The sequence below is a fragment of the Apiospora phragmitis genome, assembly GCF_038363925.1.
Source record: "Apiospora phragmitis strain CBS 135458 chromosome Unknown utg000010l:1.0-9815664.0:1.0-9183399.0, whole genome shotgun sequence".
Lineage (NCBI taxonomy): Eukaryota > Fungi > Ascomycota > Sordariomycetes > Amphisphaeriales > Apiosporaceae > Apiospora > Apiospora phragmitis.
Genome location: NW_027117409.1, coordinates 6,993,619 through 7,020,601, shown reverse-complemented (window position 1 = coordinate 7,020,601; position 26,983 = coordinate 6,993,619). Strand labels below are relative to the sequence as shown.

The window sequence follows — 26,983 nt, the reverse complement described above, 5'->3', positions numbered from 1 at the left end:
GGTTTCAGGACGATTCACAGGCGACCCTTGCCAGCTCGCATGCGACCAGACCTCTTGAGTACTCCCCGTATCTTTGTTCGAGTAATGATGTGTCGCCAAGCACGGTACTATCGAATACATATATGTGAGATTACGTCTCTGGGTATCATGGTTCTTGACTTGTCGTCGTGGAGCGCATTCTGGGTCTGGATATTCATCTCTCTTTTCTAATCTCACTATTACTATAATACATACTCGCTCCGTGAGCTTGAGTCTTTCTTTTGGTTCTGTCTTATCATTCAACACTCATTCGCCATATCTCTATATCTTTTACGCTCGATCCTTCCCGTGTTCTCTTCTTTCACCCGATCGATCACTCTTATCTATTACACAATGGCCTCCAGACTATCTGCCTTTGCCTTGCTGGCTATCGCTGCGTCTCCCGTATTTGGTTTCTGTGGGTCACGGACACACCTCCATACACGGGCCGAGGGAGGAGGCGTTGAGGTTGGCAAGTTCGGTTACTTCGGCGAAACTGTAAGTCGGGTTTTTAGAAGAAGGAATACTAGTGCCCCCTTGGAGACAGAACTAATCCAGTACATAGGGGCCTTTCAAGTGGGCCACATTGGACGCTGCGAACTCGGCCTGTGCCATGGGCACGAATCAGTCGCCTATTAGCATGGTCGATGGTCAATTCAACGTCATTGGAGCTTCCGAGGTCAAGCTGGAGATTCCTGACGCGCCCCAAGGTATCGAGTTCGAGAATCTTGGTACGACGATCGAAGGTGTCATGGAAGGGACCGGTGCCAAGATCAATGTGGGAGGAAAGGAGTTTGAAATGAAACAATTCCATTTCCACCAGCCTAGTGAGCATCTGGACAACGGCACCAGCATGCCGAGTAAGTTTCCTCCACTCTGGCCAACTACAAGCAACATATTTCTGACGATGTTCTACAGTGGAGATGCACATGGTCTTCCAGAGCGCGGAGAAGGAGGTCTCTGTCATCGGCGTGTACATTGACATCGACACTGGCGCCAACACTGCTGCCCTCCAGGCTCGCCACAAGGCCTTGGCAAACAAGCGATTTGCTGCCGGCATGAAGGTGATGCCCACCACCGCCACCAACACCACGGCATCCGTGTCTACCATGCTGGAGACCCTGTTTTCGTCCATTGAGGAAATCAAGGCACCCGGCACCGTGACTAAGAGCAAGCCTCTGGTCATGTCCGAGCTTGTTGACACCATCAAGGCGGGCAACTTCCAGGCGTAAGTCCAAGAGCATACACTCATGTCCCCCCGGCTTCTCCATCACAAGTACAAATAAACTGACACGCCCTTTTGTTACTATAGTTACTCGGGATCCCTGACCACGCCCCCTTGCACTGAGGGTGTCAGCTGGATGGTCGCTACGCAAAAGCTGAAGATCTCCACGGCCAGCTACGAGAAGGTCCGCAACGTCGTCAAGTTCAACTCGCGCTTCCCCCAGAACACCTTGGGCCAGGTCAACATGCTTTCGATGGGTGCCGCGACGGTGGCCTCGGTTTCGAAACCCGCCACATAACTGCCTCCACCGGTAAAACGGGGCCGGTTGTGTTGTTAATGACGAAGCTAGACGAGAATACGGAGAAAGATTTCCTTAATTCTGCTTTTTTATACCACGCAATAATTCCTACCGGCTGAGGCAGGAATGCGCTTCATGTAGACATGTCCGTATTCGCATATACACAAGCACAGCCGAAGACTAGACGAATATAAAACCTATGCGCCACCAAAAAGTGTATTGCTATCATCTTTTCTCACAAGGACTTATCTCAATCTACTTGCACACGCACCCAAGATTTGCCTCTCTAACCTCATGCAGAACCTGCCTCAGATACATTCAACCGAGAGTCCGGGTAAAAGGCTGCATCTGCGCTCCGCCGGGTCACACAGCACCCCCTTAGTCATCCTCTGAAACATCTCCTACCGGGTTTCATGTAAACGCTAGAGGCTACTCTCCTTCAGCCTTTCGAGGTCTATGCCAAGAATCTGCATAAAGGATTTGGGGGTTTCCCGTTCAGAATAGTTCTTCATTCAATGGTCTGCATACTACCCAGATAGGATCAAGCGTGTGTGTGTCTGTGTGTGTGTTGGGTCTGAAACCTCTCTACCGACTCCCAGTCTGAAATGTCAAGGCTTGACAGCCGAGTGCCTCTTTATTATCGCTTTGTCCCTTCTACGTATACTCACCCACAAAATATTCTAAGACATTATTACCAAACAGAAAGAAACACCCATTGCGGATCCATCATAGGTCTAATTTTCGCTACAGTTATAGCTTACGCTTTGGGGGAACCATTGATTGCACTATATTAATTATATAGAAGCAAAGGTAGAAACCCACCTTACGAGAGTACATAATCTGTTCATGAGATGCCCGATAGGCTAGCAGAGTCAGCATGTAAAAGTAGGTTGGATGCACTGACCGGCACTAATGTTTGGGGAAATAGAAACGCTTTAATAGCTCCGTGCAACTTGAACGAAAAAAGGGTTACTTAGGGTTGGGTCACTTCAATCTTCACAAGAGCAGTTAGTATAAGACTCTCTGGGTGAGGGGGTTGCTCTTGTAACCAGGCTAGGTCGATCGAGTCAGTAAAAATTAGCGAGATACGAATTCACCAAAGTAGTGATCGAGGTAGGGATTTGCAAAAAAAAAAAAAAAAAAAAAGGCATGTATTATGGAGGAAGCCTTGGAGGCTCGAACTGTGTGTTGTATGCCACATCAATAGATAGAATGACGGAAAGCATTCTTGGTGGTACATGAAGGGCGAAATATAGAAGCTACCCCTATTTGAAGAGAATCGGGGTCAAATAGGGGTAGTTCCTATATTTCGAATTTGTATGCGGCCATCTTTCACCATGCACGGTATAGGGGCCCACAAGCGCTTGGCCTATTCACCAGCTAGCTAGTGGGGGCAGAACCACTTCCTCTTCTATCACACCTCTAAGGCTGTTACTATACCCAGGATCGTCCCTCTTTGCTTTTGTAGAAATGCAGGCCTCTCACCCTCCCTTACCCCCCGTTCATAGAAAACAGGATAATCTCCTATTTGCAGGGAGGGATACAGAAGTGAGCGAGCGTGTTCATGATAAGGATAGAAGCAGTGTGAGCCAGGAGAGTCAAATTAGTAGCACACGCAACCATGCTTCACCAGATCACATTTCTCAAGAGGGGTCGAACATCAAGCAAAGTCTCGGATAGGAGCAGCGGGCAAAGACCGGCCCAGTCTACAAAAGCAAACTCACTGGTGTAAAGATTAAGCCTGAATACGAACTCTGACGACTAACGTTGCCATTAAAATTATATATAGTTAGTGCTCGCCTACCTAGCTGGACTCTTTTACATATCTGGCATCTTCTCGTGTATAGCCACCTCACTCACGCCAGCAGTAATCGCTGGCTTTGAGCCCTGTAGGTGCTTATCACCACCAGAAACATATTACTTCTACCCCTGAATGTGGCAATACCAAGGCCAAGACAACGTCTGGAGACTCCAGTCTTGTTGGACCACGAGACGATGGTACGATTAGAAGATATACGGAGAATCAGAGTCCCTCGGTACAATGAAGCAGCTATCGTGTCTTTGCATTAACGGATAAGTTGAACAATGCTCAAGTTTATTCTAATCTAAGATTATTAATTACTCAATTACTTCTATCAAGGTAGTATATCGTCTTCATGAACATGTGTGTAACTCGTAACGGGCATAAACAGCATCACTGCTCCATCGTCCTTCTGCTGTCGACGGTTCCTCCGTTTCTCTCCCCAAGTGCGGACCGATAGCCTAGATCCCACTAGGACGGACTCTGGGACTCGAACAGAGCGTGCATCTTCTCATCATCATAGCCGGCATTCAGAGCGAGCATGAGCGTGTACCGCGCCTTCTGGGGGTTCAGGAAGCCGCCGCCGTACCCGACCGACCCGGACTCGACGAAGCCGTCCATGGTGCGGCGGGAGAAGACGACGGCGGTGCCGTTCTCCTTGGCCAGCTGTGCGAGGGCCTTCTGCCCCGGTCTCGTCCAGCTGCCGGCGCCCATGCCCGTGCAGACGAGGCCCTTGGCGCCGTTCGCGACGGCGGCCTCGGCCATCTTGGGGTCGAGCCCCTGGTAGCCGTACAGGATGTCGACCTGCGGCAGCGCCTCGGCGGCGGCCGCGGTGACGTTGAAGTAGGGCCGGCCGACGGGCAGGGCGGGCTGGAAGTAGAAGACGGGCTTGATGTCGAGCAGGTAGCCGAGGAAGCCCTGCTCGTAGGACTTGAAGGTGTCGGGCGCGTTCGCCTGCGTCTTGGTGGTGTAGTAGGCGCTGGCGATGCGGTCGTTGAGCACGACCATGACGCCCCGCCTCGCGGCCGCCGGCGCCGCGGCGACGGTCACGGCCTCGAGCAGGTTGATGGGGCCGTCGGCGCTGATGGCGGTGGCGGGCCGCATGGCGCCGACGACCACGACGGGCTTGTCGGTGCGGAGGGTGATGTCGAGGAAGAAGGCGGTCTCCTCCAGGGTGTCGGTCCCGTGGGTGACGACAACGCCCTGGCACTCGGGCTTGTCCAGTTCTCTCTGGACCATTTGCGTCAAGTTCAGCAGGATCTCCGGCGTGATCTCCGAGGAGCCGACGTTGGCGAACTGGATGCCGGACGGGTTGGAGACATTCCAGAGTTGGGGCACGGCATCGATCAAGACTTCAACACCCAAGGCGCCGGCCTCGTAGCCAGTGGTCTGGTCACTCGACCCTGCGCTGCCGGCGATGGTACCTCCGGTCGCGAAGATGGTGATGTTGGGTCGGCTAGCATTGAAGTGGCCCGTCTCACGGCCTATCAACACAGGGCTGGGCGGAGCAGGTACGGGGGACGCAAGTGCAAGGCTGGCCCCGACGGACAGGAGAAGCTTGATAGACATCATCATTGCTGTATGAGAGGATCTTGTCTTGACTCCGGCAGAAATGAGTTGGGAAAAGAGCCGGTGAGTTGCTTGATCTGGCCTTACAGTGAGTGCGGCTGTGTTACCTTATATACTTGGCATCTGACAAGCTGAAAAACATGCGTTGTCATCTTCAAGTCGTACTCGGCGATTCCCACCGGATAGCGGATATCTCACTTTTGCTTCATGGTGCTGACAAGCCGGGATGTGGTAAAGACGAGAACGGCCTTATCGGCCACTTGGCGACTTGGCTATGCTATCGTCGATGCGGACCGCCCGCTGATAAGCAGAGGCTATGCCAGACACGGGAACTCTTCGAGTCCAAGCGGAGTCGGCCGGGGCGGGGGCTAGATATCGCAGAGTGGGTTATCCGACCGGGTGGTACTCCGAAGCTAATAGTTTCTTATCTTTATTGGCGACAACTGAGTCGGTCAACTAAGAGCCCACATTGGGTCGACTGGATGTCGATCGGTCCGCAATTGCAGCGGACGATTAAGAAAGCCGATGTCGGTTATTACCTAATTCTCTTTGACATCTCCGGCCATGTCATGGAATAGATCATCTCGAGGCCATGGCAACCACCACGACTGCCAGTCGAAGATATGGACTGAGCTATAATCGCATATGATTGTGCTACGAGAGGGAGAATATCTTCGGGGCGTGCCAAGCCGCCAAGTGGAATGAATTATCAAAGTGTTGATGGAGGGTTGCTTTTTGCCAGACCGAAAGTCTATCTAGACTTGTAGCATGATACTACCTGCCCTGGCGAGACTGAGACAGACAGATACATATAGGTGTCTTCGGTACGATAGCAAGAATTCGAGTTGGAGACGGCACGGAATGCCTTATTTTCCATTCGTCTTGCTTCCCCACGTTCCCCTTCACACCCCTCATCCCCCGCATTATCACCCGCTATCTTCCTTACGCGCGTACGCGAGCTGAGAGCATGTGGTGAAAGGGGAGAATATGAACCAACCCGGACTGGACGATAGGCTATGCGGAGTTCACCCTTTCTATCGAATGTGGGTAGTTAAACCGGGACGGACCTGGATGGCCAACACATGTAAGCAGCATATAAGAAGGCATACGCGCAAACTGTTACCCAAGTCTATGCATCTCGCTCTTGGCTGCCTGGTCATGCGAGTATGATCTCGGGAAAACCTGATGATAGCCTCTCGGCAGGCTGTTGGTGGTATAAAAACATGCTGGGCTCCCCCTCGTTCTAGATCTGAGACTTTTGCTAGATAATAATACAGAGTAAAGGGACTGCACCTGGTGAATCACAAACAGCTGAGATTTTGCATGAACCCCGCCTTCTCCTGCGTGTACACACTGCTCCCCAGATCCCAAAATGGACAACTTTGCCACCTACCCGAGCCTGCGGAACAAAACAGTGCTCATCACCGGTGGCGCCGAGGGTATTGGTGCAGCCGCAGTCGAATTGTTCTGCAGGCAGGGTTCCAAAGTTATCTTCTTCGACTACTCGGAAACCTCGGCTGCGAAGTTACTAGAGCACGTCAAAGGCATCCCGGGTGCATCACAACCAAAGTTTCTGCACTGCGACGTAACCGACCTGGACCAGCTCAAGAAATGTACCGAGGCGACCCTGGCCGAGCATGACGCGGTTGACGTACTCGTCAACAATGCTGCTTCAGCCGGTGCCAGTGCTCGGGTGCCGACAGCGGGCGTCACTCCCGAGTCGTTCGACCAGGACATCAATGTTAACCTGCGCCACCAGTTCTTCCTGGCGCAGTACGTCGTGCCCTCGATGAAGAAGCAAGGGTCGGGCAGCATCATCAACATGGGATCCATCACGTGGCGGATCCCCGCCACCGACGTCCCGGTCTACACGACGTCCAAGGCGGCCATCATGGGGATGACGCGGATGCACAGCCGAGAGTTTGGGGAATTTGGCATCCGGGTAAACTCAATCATGCCGGGGTCCATCGCGACGCAGCGGCAGATCGAGGAGGTGCTCACGAAGGAGTACGAGGACTTCACGCTGAACGCCCAAAGCCTGAAACGGGTTCTGGTGCCCGCCGAGGTTGCCAGGCTGATGATGTTCCTGGCTGCGGATGATTCCAGCGCCATCACGGGAGGCAGCCATGTTGTCGACGGCGGATGGGTCGGTGATACTTAAGAGATATGGACTGTGGGAACCGCCATCATCGTGCCGTCATTATGTTGCATACATCTTGAATTTGGCTCGGGCTTTGAATGCGATTGAGAGACATTCACTTCAACCGGGGGGTCAGTGTTGCAGGCATATGCGGGCAGTTCGGCCGAACATTGAGGAGCCTCGTGCTAGCAATTGCAACACGGAAGAGATGGTTGAAAAGAGCCGTGATGTATGAGAAATACGAGAAATTCTATATTCTCCCAGTAGAACTGCAAAGGGGTAGGTTGCCTAATGTTTTCAAGGTGCACAAGTCAATATGTAGAACAGAGCTCAAAGGCGGTGAGGTCTGAATTGCCCTTTTTGTCCAAACGCCCCGGAAACCAGGTTGAGGCTGTTACCTCCCTGTAGCGCCTGGACCTCGGGAGGCTTAAGCAGTTAATTGCCCCATCATCAGCAGAGATCGACCGACCCATGGATGGCATTTCTTATTTTAGGGATCTTAGGGGGGCCGAGAGTCGAGATGAGACCCTGAAAGTTGACTTTAGGCTAGTGCCTGGCCATGGAATTTATTGTATGTAATACGAGATAGCTCAGACGATTGACTGCCGACAGGGACCCCACGAGCTGTTTCATCATGATGCCTCCTGCTCAATAAACTTTTGCTCCTTTCGCCGCGACACAAGCTTCACTCCTTTAATCATTTCTCTGTATCACTTGTCTCATTCACCTCACATTTTAACCCCACCGTCTCGGCGTTGCATCGCAAACTCTCCCACTCCTGCCAGGGAGTACAGTCCAGATCGACGCAACGAAGTGGCCCAACAGAATCAAACCCGCACTAGCCACGATGGCACGCCATATCTCCATGATCGTCATGTTGGCGGTCGCCGCATTCCTCGGCCTATCCTTTATGATGTCTTCGCGAGTCCGGACGGATAGTGTACCTCAAGTCTTCACCCCGTCACCCAACGGCGGAAAGGCAGAGCCAGCACCGGCAGCTCTGTCCGAATCCAAGATGGCAGGCATTGATCTGGCAAGCAGTGTTATCTCGGGCGGCGTTATTGCGCCGAAGCTCGAGAATGCGACAATCAAGTACGTGGCTATCTACTGCCCAGAGTTTTGATGATTTGGCAGCAGTCAGTTTTCTAACGGATCTCCATCTACTGCAGGGCGGAGCTTGGCCGTGCCTCGTGGAAACTGCTGCACACGATGATGGCGCGATTCCCGGAGAAGCCGACCGAAGACGACTCGCTGGCGCTCAAGACCTACATGCAGCTGTTCTCGCGCCTCTACCCCTGCGGCGACTGCGCGCGACACTTCCAGGGGCTCCTGAAGAAGTACCCGCCCCAGGTCAGCTCGCGCAACGCCGCCGCGGGCTGGGCGTGCTTCATGCACAACCAGGTCAACGAGCGGCTTCACAAGCCGCTCTTCGACTGCAACAACATCGGCGACTTCTACGACTGCGGCTGCGGCGACGAGGACAAGGACAAGGACAAGAAGAAGAAGGAGGGCGCCACCGAGCTGAAGCTGGAGAAGGACTCGTGAGTAGCCTCTCCCCAATTATTCGGCGCAGTATCTCCCCTACAGCAACTGACACATTCGCAGACCTAAGGCTTGATTGATGCAAGCAATATATACCAATTTGGTGCACACCATTAGAGCATGGCGAATGGCGTTAGATCTTTGGATATTTGACATTTATCAAGGGGGCCGCATTTACTAGTATTTCATTTGCTATTTCTTGGATACATAGAGTATTTTACTGGTAATTCAAGACTTCCTCAAAGCTTCCTGGAAGAGTCTTATACAAAAAGGTACGTGATGAATAACTGCTTCTGCCTTTGGCAAGATAAGAGATTACCAAGGCCGCCGTAGAAACTGTTCCCAACAACGACTTCAAGGCACATTCAATAGCTACATGTGAATAAGAAGAATAAAAGGCCGTATTCAATCGTACAATTGCATGTGAGTAGGATGCATGTACGGGAGTAGCCTCGTACTCTTAGTACGTAGCAGTGCACGGGCCATGAGCTGGCAGGGCTGCAGTGTCATAATTGGTGAGCTAACGCGTCTGGAGCTGCCTGAGCTCAACGACCGACCTCAAGCTTCCAGGTGGGCGAGGCAGGCTATTCGTTTCCCGCTTTCAAGAACATCCAACCACACATCCCCCACACATCGGCCTACGGACGACGGTTTGACGACAGACTAGATTCTCTTGAAAGGCAAACCCAGCAAGCAAAGTCATTTACGAACCGATCAAGATGGAGTTCGGCAACACAGGCGTCCTGAACGAAGGTATGATGCACACCCGGCTTGGTCAGCCTCGTGCAAGGGAAACTACAGAGTTGCTGATACAAGCCATGCAATAGATGGCATCCACGTCGATATGGATAGACTGAAGAAGGGAGAAGTCAAGTAAGTCTCAATCCTGTCCCCTAGATGCTGCAATTACCATGCTAATGTACTGCCTACCAGCCTCGGAACCTCCATGTGAGTCGTCGTGCCTGCAAACAGTCCAACGATGTGCACTGACAATTACGTAGCATGGCGGTCACATTCAAGGATGGCGTTATCCTTGGTAAGAATCCCACGCTGCTTGTCGCATGATGATTGTTTGTCCTTGGGGGGGTTTGTAGCTGACAGGACTTTCTAGGTGCCGATTCCAGAACCACGACCGGAGCATACATTGCGAACCGAGTAACAGACAAGCTTACCAGAGTTGCCGACACAATCTGGTGCTGCCGATCCGGCTCGGCGGCCGACACACAAGCTGTGGCCGATATTGTTCAGTACCAGCTGGGCATGTTCCACATGCGCAATGGCAAGCCCCCGACCACACAGACTGCGGCTGCCATCTTCCAGGAGATCTGCTACTCCAACAAGGACCGGCTGAGGTTGGTTCCCTGTTCCCTTTATACATGTCGATGACGGACGAGGAAGGACGAAGTGCAATCCCTTGGCAGGACTAACATATAAACAAAACAGTGCTGGACTTATCATCGCCGGATGGGACGAGCGACATGGTGGCCAGGTCTACTCCATCCCGCTGGGTGGCTCATTACACAAGCAATCATATGCTATCGGCGGTTCCGGCTCAACATACATCTACGGTTACTGCGATGCGAACTGGAGGGAAGGCATGGAGGAGGCGGATGCGGTTGCGTTCGTCAAGGGAGCGCTCTCCGAGGCCATCAAGTGGGACGGCAGCTCCGGCGGTGTCATTCGCATGGTTGTGCTCACCAAGGAGGGAGCCGACCGGCACTTGTATCTCCCCGATGAGAAGTACGAGGTGCGCCACCAGTAAGAGACGCAAACCCCGATTCATGAGGCTCGATTATGGGACAAATGCATGACGAGAAATGTCAACGTGTATAATATCTATCATGACAGCTTGTGCGCCAACGAAGGAGGTGTGACTCTATGCCCCTCGCCGCACATCTATGGAGATGACGAGACACAAATAGAATCGAGCTGATCAGAGAGATACGGATGGGTTTTGCTACCAATATTATTTGCACGTCGTACAGCTTTACAGGAGTGATTGGCATCCACTCATGCGCAGTCCGAAGGGCATGTGGCAGCATGAGACCGTGTTGCGGGCTTATCGGGTTTTGCAGGGGCCAGGGATTCGAGGCACACGCAACAAGCGGTGTATGTCTCTGCTGCGGGCAACCTTGCCTATACTCACGAGATGGTGCTGAATTTTTGTGCACCAACCCCCGTGCGCGCGGGATGTCAGGAAGGATGCAGCGTCGCGCCTGCGAATCGGATCTGATGGTAGCCTACGCTATCATCATAGTTTTGCCAGGAGGCGATCCGTGCCGCCGTCGATATGGACACGTTAGCGCTGTATGTGACGTGCATTGTATCTTCCTCAGCCTAGTCTTCTGCCGTTGAACAGCTTATATGAAGGTAGCAAGTATATACGGTCTTGGGGTTTTACGTCTATCTACCTTTGTGGCAAAATGGCGCCTTTGTCTGATGTTGAGCGATAATTTGTGTAGGCGCCGTAGCCGGCCAGGGCAGCGGGATTTGTTCCCACTATGCAGCCCTGCGATGACGAAGCTTGGGGTGGTTTTGAGATGAAGAATGGCCAGATGAGCCGATGTGACAGGTCGCGCCTGGGAGCCGGATTGCATGGGATGCTTGCCTTACAGACATATATAGTAGCATGCATATGTGCACGATGTTTCTTGAAATTTGGTCTTTTTTACCCGGACGAGGCTTTTTCAGGGCTTGCTATCGTCTCCGGCGCTGTTGCATTACTACGTTGAAACCTGACCGTTCAAGCGACCTTCTCTGCGGGTGAGATCTGATGCAATAATCAGTATAACGGGCAGGCACCCGGCCGGGAAACATTCAAGGGCCAAGAGCCAAGCAGGCCGACTCGTGTGCGCCGCATGGGCACTCATTGGTCAACGCCATGAGGGCGCTCGGGCCAGGAGGCCAGCGATTCAAGTTAAGCATGCCTAATTTTTACCTGATATTTTTTTGGTTTTCCAGGTCACTGTTTCGCAGACCTCGAGTAGTGGTGAGTGATGTGCGATTGGGGGGTTTTATTAAGTGTCAGACCGCATAACGGACAAGGCGTGGGAGAGATGCATATCGTGTATCGATGAGAGCGTGGGATGATTCAAGGAGGGGTTGCGCGGAGTGGGACTGGAAGGGACGTGGCGGCAAATGGGAACAGCACTGCCGCTTGCTTACGTACCTCTGAGGAGGGCCATCTCGAGCCAGCGAAGCAAGGAGTATACGACAAGAATTCTACCCTAGGAGGAGAGCCCAGGAACTAGGGATCTGGCGGTGGAGGCGCTGCCGGATACTGACAGGCTAGCAGGTCCCATGTGCGTGGGATGGTGGAACCGGTATCTCTGAGGCCATTCCGAATGCGATTTGGTGTCACCCCTCCAGGGTGCACAAGACGGTAAGGACATCCTTCTGGCCTGGCTGGAAACCCGCAACCACCCCTGTGGCGGCCATCCCGCGATGGTTTCTGTCGATGGATTGGGCGTTCGGTAAGCCGTTGGATTAATAAGGGACTTGTTACTGTAGGTAGGCTGAGGGGTCATTTTCCCACCTGGGAAAATAATAATGATGATGAGCCTGTATCGGACTCGGACGCTGCATTGGCTTGACAGCGCCCAGTAACAGCTGCACGTCTCTCTTTCCGGCATCTTGATTGACCCGGCGAACGGGCGTGTCAGTTGGATTGGGAGGCAATCTGCAATGGCACACCCTCCCATCAATGTTTCGATTTCCTCCGATGTCGACATAGGTCGCTTATGTAGCAGTACCATTACCTTGGGGCATGATACGATTTGCCAAAAGCGATGAAAGTCAGTCTGTCGTCCTATTCTAGAAGCCGTTTAAGAATGTGGCTGCTGTGCTTACCTAGATAAAGAGTAGGTAGGTAATACAAGAACCAGCGCTATCGTAGGTTAAATGTTTCTCTTATTGACCGTATCGCACCGTGACATACTTGTATTTACATTCAACCTACATCGAGACGCCAATATAGACGAGAGAGACCCTGACCCTTGCGCAGGAGGTATGGCGCAGTGTGGGATCTTCCATTGAATCCAAACACACATCAATACTATGCCAAATTGCCAGGTGACTGGAATATAAACAAGCAATGAGGCATTGTCTCAATGTCTCAATGACACGAGTCGAGGCCAGCGAATATGTATCGAGGTCAAAATCGATAGTGATCCAGGTTCGTGCAAGGTCTATTTTGCTTAGGCATGTAACGGCATGTAACAAACTTAGTGGTATATCGTCGTAATGCCCGTAGACTGGTTGGTAGAGTCTAGGTCCTACTCCGTGAGCTAGTTACTTCAGTTACCTGATGGTTCCCAACCTAGTTCACTCACACGAACCTCCCAACGTCGTAACAATACTGCCATAGATACATAACTGCAGTGGCAACGTTCTGGTCCGTGATGCTATTTCGTAGGATAGTCTCCTAGCCTCATCGATCATCCATCTAATGGGCGAGCAAGGGGATCGGCGCAGTGCTACACAGCCCTTAGCCCACACGCACAACCCAGGGTCTGGCTTGTTTGCTTCTGCTGCTATGTATTGTCTCTGATTTGCGGGCGAGCTAAATTCCACGTGCGGTGATAGCGGACAAGGTTGACTGACCCGCCTAGCAGCCTTAGGTTGGGTTGGGTTGCTATGTAGACGGGAGTCACAGAGGCACAGCGCAGAGAGCACAGGGCACAAGAGCACAGGCGATTGCGAAGTGGAAGTCTTCTGTAATAACCTCCTCATCTTGTTACTCCGGGTACCTCGATGTAATTCGTCCCGGGCAGGCAGGGCGGTCATTCAATATGTACAACAAAACAGCATGCAATCTTCTCCGATTCAACTTCCGGTTTATTCCTTTGCCTCAGGCGCGCAACACACACCGCATCGCAGTATTCTAGGTCGGCATGAAAGGATTCCCACCCCATCTCTTACGCGGTTGAGTCCAATTTTGCCGAGGGGGGTTTCAAGTGTTTTGTTTTGTCTATTTAAAAATCTCCCAGGAAGTAGACAGGTCTGGCAGGCAGGCCCGGGAGGTTCATTGAAGTGACTTGACGTACCCTTCCATTCATTTATCTATCAAACCGACAGCCATCGATATATAGGTATTACTCTTTGCGGCCCAATTCGAATTTCCCAATTTGAAGTACTTGTAATGAATGGAGGAGGATCTTGTTTTCCCTTCCCTTTTCCTCTCTCTCTCCCTCGCACCCTCAATTCTGCCGGAGCCCACTGGTCGCTACGCGATTCGCCCTCCTTTGTTGTTGCCTGTCGCATCACGGCCCGCAGGGTTTATGTCATAACAAGTGGCATCGGAGCGCATCGCATATTGCTTTGGTGAATGATTGATTTGCCCTGACGTACGTCGACCACCCTGATTCAAACAACCTTCGCCGCCACCGCCAGACGACGCTACCGCTACGCGACGCTACCTCATAAACTTGCCAGACCCAAGCAAGCATCCAGCATCCCAGATCTCCCTCCTTTTTGCTCCTCTTCTTGTCTTGCGCTTCGCCGCTCTCTCTCAGTGGTGTACTTATCTCCACCACCGTAGAAATTCGGGGTCCCCATCACTGGACGCTGGAATCCACCACCACCCGCCCCTACCCAAAACTTCCGAACAATCACAGTTCCAGTATTCGTCTTTCTTTGCAACAAAAAGGGCCCGGTCACCTCCTCCCGAAAACGCCCAACGTTGCCCCTCGAATTCGAATATTGGCCTCGTTCCATCTGTCGCGGAACCACTTGCCAAACCACCAACCTCCATACGTTTTATCTTTCGACTTGCGAAGAGTCGGTCTCTTCTCGTATTACGATCCTTTCCGGTCGCATCGGCGAAACCAAGTTTCGGTCTATTCTATCCCCAGCCGTCCTCCAAACTGTATTAGACGAGACTACCAGTTCAGCGGCTTGCTTGTGGCTTGAGATATGACGACTGTGCTTTGAAGTACACCACGACAATATACACACACACAGTAAGCTCTCGCATCCTTCCTTGTTTCTATCCAATTCAATGAGCCTGTTTTTCCCTCTGGCTGTAATCTGCTCTTCGCATCCCTTATCTCTCGTCGGTCTGTCATCCTGCACTCCTTTCCCCTTCCCGTCCTGCGTCGCCTTTGGCATCACCTCCGTTCCAGAAAGTGGGATACAACAGAGGCTATGTGAGAATTGAAACACGTGCATTCGCATAACACATGTGGAAGCTTGGTGCCAATAGAACCTGGGGGCGAGCATCGATGCCCATCGACCAGACTGTCGCTGTCGTTTCCTTCTGCCCTCATTCTTCCCCAGACCCGTGTGTGCGATGATATCGTTCGCCGTAAGGTGCGTTGTCATGTATGTGACTACTGTAAAACCAGCGAGTTGGCCAGTCGATGAGATATGCCATTCAACCTCGGTGTTGCGTTGGGCTCATGGACTTCGCAGCGTGATTGATTTGTTGGTGCCTTGCAGCTACTTTCGTTCCTGCGTTCGTGGTCTTATTATTCTATTTTCCTTCTTCATTTCGTTTTGGGTTCAACGACCTCACCTGGGCGTGTTGTGAAGACAATGGACAAACCAACTGACCGGCATCCTCTATCTCACAGATACATAATACCCTGCCCGCGAATAACGTTGCCGACCTCGTCTTCGAATTCTTAATCTATCACGCTGCGACAAATCAATGAGATGGCGGCTGTAATCGGCGACTACGCTGCGGATCATTCTCGTTTCCATAATATAATGGCTTCGGGCTTACAGCACGATCATTCCCATACTCGCGAGTCCTCTTACCGATCAGAATCAAGAAGCCGCCCCAGGGAGGTCGCGCCTCCCCTCTCGACTCGTCCCTCCACCTCTCCGAAATACAAAACCCCCACAGTACCGAGCGCCACCCCGTCGAAGCGAACCTGGGACACAGCCGCACCTGCCGTCGCTACCGAAACAGATAGTCTGCCTACACAGGAACCGGTATCTTCAAGTGGAGGCGCATCACGCTTTCCCTCCCCGCCCGATTCATCTTCGTCGACTGGGCAGAGGCCGCAGCATGGGAGCGATAACTCGGTCGCATCCATGGCATCCCAAACACAGACTGCTGCATCTTCTGCTACATCGAGGTCGTCTTCGCATCAGCAGCAGCCTTCCCCGGAATCAGATACCAATCCCTTGTCGGCTGGGCCTCGTGCCACGCCGTATAACGCCTCTTCCTCACAAGGCCATACCATTGTCGTGCGGGATCTGGCTCACATACGGGAACTTGCCCAAGCTGATCTGATGAATGGCGGCAATGGGCCAGGTATACTCCAGGACCCCCCCGCTACAAGCAATGAAATACGAAATCAGCGGTATGCCTATCGGTGATATCATTGAAATGGTTGCTGCGCTCCTGACGAAAATCACAACCACCAACGACCTCCAGCACGATGCCCTACACAGAAATGCTGCGCACCAACAAACGGCCGCCAGCCACAACAATGACGGCGCGACTATGAGTCCTCTAAGCAGCTCAGTGCTTGCGTTTCATGGCAAGAATGTGCCTGCCATCACAATCCTGAGTTATCTGAGCAGAATCCACAAGTACTGCCCAACAACGTACGAGGTTTTTCTGAGCTTGCTCGTCTACTTCGATCGTATGACCGAGCGGGTAAATAACATGGTTATGGAAGCCGAGGAAACCCGGCGTAAAACGGCGGCGCAACATACCTCTGCTGCTAAGACAGCGCAGCCCGACTCGGAGGCTGACACAGAAATGAATGACGTTGAGGGCGAGCAAAGTGACGAGACGGACTCCGATCTAGCCGATGACGAAGATGAGGGGGGAGAAACCAGCCTGAAGCCACAGAGAGTTCCATCCGCGACAAGTTCCACATCGGTCTCCTCGCCCGCAACATACTTCGTTGTGGACAGCTTCAATATTCATCGGCTGATTATCGCTGGAGTGACCTGCGCCAGTAAATTTTTCTCTGATGTGTTTTACACTAACTCAAGATACGCAAAGGTGCGGCTTCCTCTTGTGGTCTCCATTGAACTCCGATCAGATGCTAACAGTGCTTAGGTTGGCGGTTTGCCCCTTGCCGAGTTGAATCACCTGGAGCTCCAGTTCCTGCTTCTTAACGACTTCCGTCTCGCTGTCCCGGTGGAGGACCTAGAGGCTTATGCTACGATGCTGGTCGAATTTTACGCTCGAGAAGTTGTTGCACAAAGGTCCTGAAGACGACGCGGAACATCATACGTTGCACAGCTTCGGCTGGTGCATTCCTTTAACTCTGGCTCTGGAGCTGAAATTGATGCTCAGAGCCGTTGGCAAGATCATCTGCCAACATGAATCCAATGCTCTTACACGACTCGGATCCGGCTAGTCGTTTCTTGACGCCTCCCCGTCTTGGTCACGGGACTTCTGACGCCGATATGATTGTTCGAGATATGAGATGATTATTAGAAGATTGGAATATATCTTCGACTTAGGGGCAGGCCGAGGTCTCGTTCCTTGGGAGCTTGGGTGTGCTGCACGTGATAATGGTGGCATGATTTAGAGTCACCAATTTGACCAATATTAATGATACCCGGATAGAATTTCTTCGGGGCGATGAGACCGCTACAGAACTGGTAATATCGCCGCGAGAAGGGGCAAGAAACTACATCTTGAGTCTTGCGGGTTCTAATAACATAACAAAGTTCCCGAGATTACTGAATAGGTCCCTCGATGGAAATGGAAATCGAATCTGTTCGTTACATGTGCATGGCGTGTGGGGGCGGGCTTCGAATTGTACGGTGTGGTAGGTTGCGAGTCAGCGTTTCGTCGTGGGTAGTTCTCACAATTGGCGTTGGAGATTGGTTGCGCTTCAGTGGCAAGGCAAGGCAAGGCGAGGTTGATATTATATGGTATAGCGTCGTCATATCTCATGTATTGCGTATTGACGTGTGTGTGGTTGTTACGTCGTGGTGCTGCCACATATATCTGAGCCCCTTTATTTGTGGTATAAGACAGGCACTTTTGAGACTGCCACTCATAGCTTGGAACGCATCTATCTTTCTCTGCCGCTGCCTCCGAAGTTCAAGAACATCCCTTGCATATCTCCATGGTCTCGTGACTTCGCTGCAGCCTTTTTCATTATGTAGTGAGCTCCTGTCATAACTGACTGATGGTGGTCTTAGTTCTTTCTATCCTGTAGCCAGCATGGCTTACATTTGAGCACTTACGGCCCTCATCTCTGTCCACGCCACCGCTAGATAACGTATCTCATATAATGTAGTTAATTAAGCTTAACGTGGTTTATTACTAAGCGGATTATATTACTTTTTAAACCACTTTTTTAATTTTCTTATATATTTAAACTTTAATACGTAATAACTTTATAATTATAATACTTAACGTATTTTATAAGCGAATAATATATAAGCGAATGTTTTATTCTTTTACACCCTTTTTAATAAAATATAAATTAATTTTATTATAACGTATTTAATATATTAAAATTAATCGGAATCCTTATCTCTAGATACTTTTATATTATTTTAATAAGTACGCGTATTATACCCGGGCTTTCCGTAGATTTTATAGCGTTATAAGCGTGTTTTAAACGTTTTCGTACGATTATTCTTTCGACGCGATTCGTTTTATAACTATTTATTAACGTCCTTTTAAAATTATAGGTTTTTTTTAGCTTATATATAAAATAATCTTCTATTTTATAGCCGTTTTTTTTTCGTACGGCGGCGCCGGCTAAGTATTTTATTTACTTTTTAAAGTGTCGCGTTCTTACTTTTTAAAAGAGTAATTCGGTATATAATATACGTTATAGCTTTTATAATTTAGTTAAGGCTAATTAAAATAAACGTTAAAAAGCTATTTTAATGCCGTATAATACGTTTTTAAACGTATTTAGTTTAAGATTAAGTTTTAATCGAGTTATTTAAGGTTTTTAATTTTTAAAGAATAAGTAGGCCGAAAAACGTTCCCGGAGGTGTTAAAATATGTAACTTTATATTTAATTATAAAATAATATATTCTAAATTATATAAAACGAGTCCTATTTTTTAAAAGCTTTTTTATATATTTGAAACGATAAAAATCGCTTAGAACGTTTTTAAAAACGCTAATAGGAAGTCTTCCTTTAAAATGTGGGTAATATACGCCCGTATAAAACATTTAATTTCTTTTTCGTACGCCTTTTTTAATGTATAAAAACAGCCGATATTAAAAGGTTAAAGCTTATATAATAAATAAAAAGGTATATAGAGTATAATAATCGAGTTTTTTTTATAATAGAGCTCGAAAGTTATCGAATAGTAGCTTTCGTGGCCGTTTAAAACTAAGAGGTGATAACGACCTTTCGTATAAGACTTAATATATTAATTAAAGTATCGAATTTAATCCTCGCTTCTTTTATTTATAGTTTAATTATTTTTAATAATTACGATTACTTAGTTTTTTAATAATAAGTTATTTTTATATTAAAAAGAGGTACGTTTTCTTAATAAAGATAATATACGGAGGGATGGCGTAACCGTGTAGTTCGACGCCTTAAATAGTTATAACTTATTTTTAATTCTTTTATTATATTACTTTAAGCTTTCCGCGTCGATCGAAAGTAGTTATAATTATTTCGGACGAGATTTAACTTATAAAAAAGCCGGTCTTATTAAAATTATAAATATCCTCCTTTTAAATCTTATATTTATAAATTATATTTCGTACGAGGGTAAACTACGCGTGATATGCGTCGAGATCTTTATAAAAGATTTTTTAATAATCGATTCTTTAATTAAAACGCGTCCGGAGGTCTAATTATTATCGTATAAAGTTAAAGGCTTAGTTAACGCCGACGCGTCCCGCGTTACGTAAATTAAATAATCGATTCGCTATATCTTTTATACTACTTAACCGGGGAAAAAACGCTCGCGTATTTAAATTAATAATATATCGAATAATCGTATCTTTTTCGAAATTTAAAAGCTTTTAAGAATTTATAAGTATTTCGCGTCGTATAGGTTAGATATTTCGTTTACGCTATAAAGTTTTCGATAAGACGTAATAAATTAATATAGCCGTTTATACGCTTAAAGTTAAGTCTTTTTAAAGCGCTTAAAGCGTTAAAATTATATTACTCTTTTTTTAAAGTTATAATATTTTCGGACGTAAAAGAATATAAAAAAAAGTTAAGGCTATAAGGAAATTTATAAAAGTAGGATATTCGCTTATGTGAGATATTCGCTTGTGAGATACGTTATTTAATTTTAAAAAGATTTAATTATTTTAATAATTTAAATAATATAAGTTTTTATAAATCTTTTAAATAAAAAAGTTATTATAAAAATATATAACGTTTTTTTATATTATTAAATTAATAACTAAATATTAAAACGCGAAATTCGATATTTATAATATAAATTAAATATAATTAAAAAAGCATTTTATAATTATATAATTAATTTAAATATAATTAATTTTTTATTATATTATATAATAATAAACGTATTAATAGATATTAAATTAAACGCTTTATTAACTTTAATTTAAATTTAAAAACTTAAATAAATTATTAATATAATTATTAAAAAGGTTTTTATAAAAGTAGAAATATTATTTTTAATTAATTTAAATTAATAATATATATTAAAGCGAAATATAATATTTTTAATAAAACTAGCTTTATAATAAATATAATTAAATTAATACTTATTATAACACGTATTAATTAATATAAAAAAGTAAAGTTAATATAATTTAATATAAAAAAGATTTAACGGTTATTAAATATATTAATTTATAAAGTTAATATATCTCGTTATTTTTAATTATACGATAAAAGAAATCGTTTTATTAATATAATAAGTAATAGTATTTAATTTATAAAGTAATAATAAAAGCTAATTAAAATAAAAGTATTTATAATAAAGTTATTAAGGCTATTTACTATATTAATTAATTAAATTAATATTTAAATTAAATATTAAAATTAAATACATTTATATAAAATATATATAAAACGTTTATTATTATATATATTTAATCTCTTTTTCTATTAATTTAATTAAATTATAGATCGCGTATTTTTATTTATTTAATTTATAGTTTATTAATATATTAAATTATAGTTTTATATTTTATAATTTAATAATCTACTACGTAATTCTCGCTTTATTATTAATTTATTTCGCTATATTCTTTTCGTTATTATACGAGGTAATATTATTATAAACGTTACGCGTTATTATAAGATAAATAAGTTTATAATAATATAATTAATAATTATAATATTATAACTCAGTTAAAGTATTATAAATTTACGTTAAAGATTATAAGTTATAATATTATTCTTTTTTTAATTATTTTATTTTTAAAGCGTTAAGTTTTATAAATACTTTAATTATTTATTATATTAAATCGTGGTAAGTTTTTCCTCCTCTTTTATTTTTATTATAATATATATTTATTATAAATAATTATATTAAAAAATCTTTTAAATTATTATTTTATAATAAAAAAGCGGCTTAAGGTTTTATTTTTATTTATATAATTTCGTTAAGTTTTATTAAAAAAAATGCCCGCTTATTCTCGTTATAAACGTTATTAATTAATGTGTTAAGTATTAAAATAAAACTCTTCTCGTTACTAAGAATATGTTACTCGTAGTTTTGCGAAATGTAACGTGTTTAATTTATCCCTTTAAGATATACGGGCCCTGACGTTTTAGCATTCGAAGTTTAAGGCGGATTTAGACGCCCTGGAGGAGGAGCGAGAGTTATTAAACGCGAAGATCCGTCGGGCGCGCAAGTAGAAGAAGATGTGGCAAGACAAAATTGCTCGTGCGATCGCTCGTGGCTTGAAGAGCGTGGAGGAGCTGGACGAGCTAGAGCGCCGCGAGGCGTAAGAGGCTCCCTCTCCTCTGGTCCCTGCGCTATCCTCGCCTTTAGACGTTGGCTGGCCTTTCGCCCCTCTAGATTTTGACGTATCTCTAGAACTTCTAGCCTCGCTGGGTATAGATTTTGCCCTCCCCGCGACTCGAACCTTTAAATCTTCTCGGCGGCGTTCCCTAGGCGTTTTTTAAGTTTTTACGTATTATTTTCTAGCGGGTAACCTTTTTATTAATCTAATTAATAAAGGCTCTATTTTATTATTAATTATTTTTTAAACTTTATATTTATATTAGTTTATTTTAATTTTTAATTATATATTAATTCTTATATTTTTTAAAGTTAATTTAAATAATAAAACATAAAACATGAAATATAAAATATAAAACATATTTATATTATTTTAAATAATAATAACTAATAGTTAGTTTTTAAAATAAATTTTATAATTTTAAATAGTTTAGTCTTTTTAGAATTTAATTTTTTACTTAATTATTTAATATTTTATTATAGAAGATATACTTTTTAAAGAAAAGGTTAATCTTTTTAATTTAATTTAATCGGCGTATATTTTTATTTATTATTAAAAAACAGTAAGGTTTTATTATAAAGTAATTTAAAGTTTTTTTTTCTATTTAAATAATCGCGATTAACATTAATTCTTTTTAAAATTTTAAAATTTTATATCTTTTTAAATCGTATTTATAGTTTATATAAATAATTAACTTAATATAATAATTTTAATATAAAATAAAAGTATATTAAAGTTTTAAAAAGCCTTAACGTGGTTTACTATTAAATCGATTATAGTATTAAATCGACTACTCTTTTTTTAACTTATATAATTAAACTTTAATACGTAATATCTTTATAATTATAATATCGATTTAATTAAAAAAAAGATCGTATCGTTTTAATAATTTAAGTAACGCGAGAAGGTTCGAACCGAATTAATTAAAGAGCTATTACGAAGGTGTACGACGTCCCCCGAGCTACTTTAAGCGACCGACTCTACGGTATCGAACCTGGACGTAAAATTCGATATTTCTAATATAAATTCAATTTAATTAAATAAAAGTGCTCCGTAATTATATAATTAATTTAAAAATTTAAAAAATACCTCTTAATATTAATATTATAAGAGATATAGTTAATTTTTTTTAAAGTCGCGCGGCGGCGACCGCGTCGGTAAGTATTACGTTAAACGCTTTATTAATCGTAACCCGGACTCTAAGACTCGAATAAACTATAAATATAATTATTAAAGGGCTTTTTATAAAATTATAGGTATTATTTCCGGCTAGTTCGCGTTAATCGCGAATATTAAAACTAAATACAATATCTTAAATAAAAATATATAGAATTTTAACGAAACCGGCTTTATAATCGGTATAATCGGGTTAATACTTGTCGTAATACGCGCCGATTATTATAAAAAAGCGAAATTAATTTAGCTTAGTAATCGAGAATAATTAATAACTATTAAATATATTAATTCGTAAAGTTAATATATTCCGCTATTTTTAATTATTTAAAGCTAATATTATTTCGTAAATTAATTTCGCGAATACGATTTATAAGGCGATTAAGTAATTAAACCGGCTTTTAACGGCTAAATTAATAACGAAACGAGCTTAAATTAAATTTAATATCTTAATAAATATATTAAAGCGCGGAAAAAAAGCTTTTATAGATTTTTAATTTTAAATGGTTACGAAAACTATATTTCGGCCAATTTAAAAACTATTATAAAAATAATAGCATTAATACGTTTAATATACCTCTTTACTTTTTTTAATACTTATTTTAACCTTTAAATATAATACTTTATTCGCTATTAAAGCGTATTTATTTAAAAAAAAAATTCGAGCTATTTATTAAAACGTCGATAAATTATATTATAAAGTTAAAATTCTTTATGGCTTTTAAAGCCGCGCATTTTATTATTTTTACAAAAAATAATATTAAATTTAAATTTATCACATCTAGTTTAATATTTTATTACCTGGATAAAATAATTAATAAGCTAAATATATACTTTCGAACACTTATACTTAACTCGTCGCGTTTAAAAACGATTAATACTTATAATCTTTAAACGCCGTTTAACCTTTAATAAATAATTAAATATTTTATTTTTATTAAAAATAAGGATTTTATTTATTAAAAAAGCTCTTTAATATTAATTTTAAATATTATAAATTTAATACCGAAATATATATATGTAATAATATATAAAATAACCTTAATAAAACATTAAATACGTACTTTATAAAAACTTAATTTCACATTTTCTAAACGCCGAAGAGTTAAAAAATCGCGCGTTTAACTTAAAAAAGCCCTTACTATATAAAAATCTCAAGGGCTATAAAACGAGAAAGTAGAAAAAAGCGTCTAATAATTAATAAATACGGAACGGGGGGTCGATTAAAATAAAATGCGACCGGTAAAAGGCGCTATAATATCTACGGCGAAATAAGTTATAATATACGAATATATAAAAAAGATATAAAATTAAGTAACGAATTAAATAAAGAGTAATTTTAATTAATTTAAAACATTAAGGTTAAATTAATTTATATAAAAGTAATAAAATATAAAATAAATAGCCGACTTAATAATATAGCGGACTTAGTAATAAACCACGTTAATAACTTTTTTAAATCCGCTTAATATTATTTTTTTATATTTAGCGACGTTCGTTTTCTAACCGATATTTGTTTTAAATAAATAAGAAAATCTTACGATTAAGCGTCGCGTTATTATTATCCTTACCCTTTTTTTTAATAAAGTATTATTTAATAAGCCGGTAAAGGTATTTCTATACCCCTCTTCGTATAAAATATTAATTTTAATATTTAAAATTCGGGTTTATTAAAAAGTTTAAAGGTTTATTAAGTTTATTAAAATTTAAAGCTATTTTATAAGTTTTTAAATATAATAAGCGTTGTTTTTCGAGTATTAAATGCTTTTTTTTAAACGGTTATAAGCTTACGATTCTTTTAAACGTATTTAAAGTATTAATCTTTAAAATACTCCTTTTAATCTCCTTCTTTTAAATAGTATTATTATAACTATTATAAGTCTTTTTATATTACTAAATACGTTTAGTATTTATTTAATATAAACGTTTAGATTTGTTTAAAAATATAATTAAGGTATAAATACGAAATAAGTTATTTATTAATTCGTTAAAAAAAACTATTCGTTTTCGACTTTTTTCGTAAAGTATTTAATATAAACGTTATATATATACTATATTTATAAAAAAGTAAACTATACGTTATTTATAAGCGAAATATAAATATTATTACTTATAATATAATTTTTATTAACTTTTTAATTTAATCCTATTATAATAAATACTTAATGTAAACGTTTTAAGTTTAAAAAAAATACTTAAAATAATTAATTATTTATTAATTTCTAAGTTTTAAAACTTAATAATATTATATACGAGCTCTTTTATTAATATATTTATTAATAATTCGTAATTTATAATTTACTTTTATTAATTAATTATATTTTAATTATTATTAAAACTATTATACGTCGAGGTAAATTTATTATATATTATTATAACGCTTCGATTATAAATTTTTTAATTTTAAAAGCTTTAAATAATTATTTAATTCCTTCTTTACTTATTAAATACGCGATATATTTATTATTATAATAAGCTATTTAAACTAAACTATTATAATATTATAACCTGACCTAACCATGCGGCCAAAAGACCCTACTCACCGGCATAGAGATACGATAACCCGGTCCGGCTACGATACCACAGCCAGCAATCGCACCGTTAGCTACATTAACATATACGCAGCTATACTCTAGCCTCGAGCGACAAGATAAGTAGCCCCAGCCCGCGTAGCGACGAGACGGGTAAAGGTAGACATAATGACCAGGTGCGAGGAGTCACGTAACGGGCCCCCGGGGCGACGAGAACACGACGCCCGAAGTGAGCTAACCCAGGTCGGATCACCGTGAGCCAATAACGGGATCACCGTGAGCTATTAGTAATCCAAAAGATTAGTAAAGGAAGAGGTTAGATATATAACGATAGATATTCCCTATATATTTTATATAAATACTTTTTATTTTAATAATTAATTTAAATATTAATTTTAATTTATTAATAAAATAAATAGCTTTAATAAAATTATTATAAATACTTTTAAAATTTACGTACTTTAATTACTTTTATTCTTATAAATTATTACTTATTATATTAATAAAAGCGATTTTTATCGCACGTTTAAATACTCTTTTATATTATTAATATAAACCTTAGTACGTCTTATTAAGTTTCTTTTAAAACCTGGATAGCGTTCGTTATATATAATTAATTAAAACGTTGCTTTTATTAATAATTATTATAAAAGTACTTTCGACTCGAATAATATTAATATATTGTTTTTTGAGAGCCTTTTAAAAATCCTTTTTTAAAAATCGATATTTTTAAACGTTATATCTTTATCTTTAATAATTATAATAAATAAAATTCTTTTCTTATTATATTTAATAATATTAAAATTTATAAGTCTACTATATTAATTATATATAATAATATTTTTAAATTATATATTATTATATTAATATAAAAGTCTTATATTAATTTAAGCTCGACCCCTTTATTATTTTAAACCGCTTTACTTTTCGCGATAACTTTTATATAAATATATATTAATTTTAATAATAAACTTTATATATAAAATAAATTTAGTTTATCTTTAATTTCTTCTTTTAATTCTTAATAATATCTTATAATTTTTATAAATTTTTATATAATTTAACCGGGTTATAATACTATTATAACCTAACTTAACCATGCGACTTAAACCTACTCCCGGCACGGCTCTATAATACCCCGAAATATATACGAGACCCAGCATAAGCCAGCCCTACCTAGTCAGCGTTTACGACCTATTAATAATAACGGACCCACCCGCCGGGGACACTATGGCGGTTATCAGGGGAAAAACATGAGACCGACTAACGACGGCAGCACTAGGCGGCTAGCACGAACTAGACAGCCAGGTCTAAATAGCTAGAACGGCACGGCTAAAGATGGATAACTAATTTAGGTCACGTGATGGATCTAGAGATCTGGGGGAGATCCGTAGATCTAAGACGAGGAAGGATTTAGAGAATTTAGGCAGCTTCGACAGATCCTCGAAATCAGTAAAGGAGAGACGAGATATATAACGATGGATATCCCCTATATATTTTTATAAATACTCTCTATTTTAATAATTAATTTAAGTATTAATTTAAACTATTAATAAAGTAAATAGCTTTAATAACTCTATTATATAATTTTATTTACTCGATTACTTTTATTATTACTTTATAAATTAAAGTGTTATTATTTATTATATTAATAAGGCGTTTCTTTTATCGCACGTTTAAATACTCTCTCGTAGTATTAATATAAACTTGAGTATATTTTACTAGATCTCTTTTAAAACTTAAATAGCGTTTATTATAATTAAATTAGTAAAATAATAACGAAAAACTACACTTTATTATATTTTTTTAAAAAAGTTAAATAAGTTAAAACAT

The 26,983-nt window shown here is 42.1% G+C and overlaps 6 protein-coding genes across 6 annotated transcripts; 5 read left to right on the top strand and 1 right to left on the bottom strand.

Moving 5' to 3' along the window:
* Positions 1 to 372: 372 nt before the first annotated feature.
* Positions 373 to 1,541, top strand: PG994_011895 (tat pathway signal sequence; the record flags this gene model as incomplete). Its single annotated transcript, XM_066863304.1, has 4 exons — positions 373 to 516; positions 584 to 878; positions 937 to 1,246; positions 1,331 to 1,541. The coding sequence occupies 4 exons, from the start codon at positions 373 to 375 to the stop codon at positions 1,539 to 1,541; spliced, it is 960 nt and encodes a 319-aa protein (XP_066712414.1).
* Positions 1,542 to 3,813: 2,272 nt separating this feature from the next.
* On the bottom strand, positions 3,814 to 4,914 carry PG994_011894 (L-asparaginase 1; the record flags this gene model as incomplete). Its single annotated transcript, XM_066863303.1, has 1 exon — positions 3,814 to 4,914. One exon carries the CDS (start codon positions 4,912 to 4,914, stop codon positions 3,814 to 3,816), a length of 1,101 nt encoding a protein of 366 aa, XP_066712413.1.
* Positions 4,915 to 6,283: 1,369 nt separating this feature from the next.
* Positions 6,284 to 7,072, top strand: PG994_011893 (uncharacterized protein; the record flags this gene model as incomplete). The annotated part of the gene is made up of 1 exon (XM_066863302.1): positions 6,284 to 7,072. The coding sequence occupies one exon, from the start codon at positions 6,284 to 6,286 to the stop codon at positions 7,070 to 7,072; it is 789 nt and encodes a 262-aa protein (XP_066712412.1).
* An 826-nt stretch (positions 7,073 to 7,898) lies between these two features.
* PG994_011892 (uncharacterized protein) lies at positions 7,899 to 8,590 on the top strand (the record flags this gene model as incomplete). The annotated part of the gene is made up of 2 exons (XM_066863301.1): positions 7,899 to 8,143; positions 8,221 to 8,590. Coding segments are annotated over 2 exons (615 nt in total), but the record flags the coding sequence as incomplete, so codon positions are not given.
* Positions 8,591 to 9,312: 722 nt separating this feature from the next.
* On the top strand, positions 9,313 to 10,349 carry PG994_011891 (uncharacterized protein; the record flags this gene model as incomplete). Its single annotated transcript, XM_066863300.1, has 6 exons — positions 9,313 to 9,346; positions 9,421 to 9,466; positions 9,527 to 9,541; positions 9,595 to 9,629; positions 9,705 to 9,945; positions 10,037 to 10,349. Coding segments are annotated over 6 exons (684 nt in total), but the record flags the coding sequence as incomplete, so codon positions are not given.
* Positions 10,350 to 15,301: 4,952 nt separating this feature from the next.
* Positions 15,302 to 16,769, top strand: PG994_011890 (uncharacterized protein; the record flags this gene model as incomplete). Its single annotated transcript, XM_066863299.1, has 3 exons — positions 15,302 to 15,903; positions 15,995 to 16,556; positions 16,614 to 16,769. The coding sequence occupies 3 exons, from the start codon at positions 15,302 to 15,304 to the stop codon at positions 16,767 to 16,769; spliced, it is 1,320 nt and encodes a 439-aa protein (XP_066712409.1).
* Between the last annotated feature and the right edge of the window lie 10,214 nt (positions 16,770 to 26,983).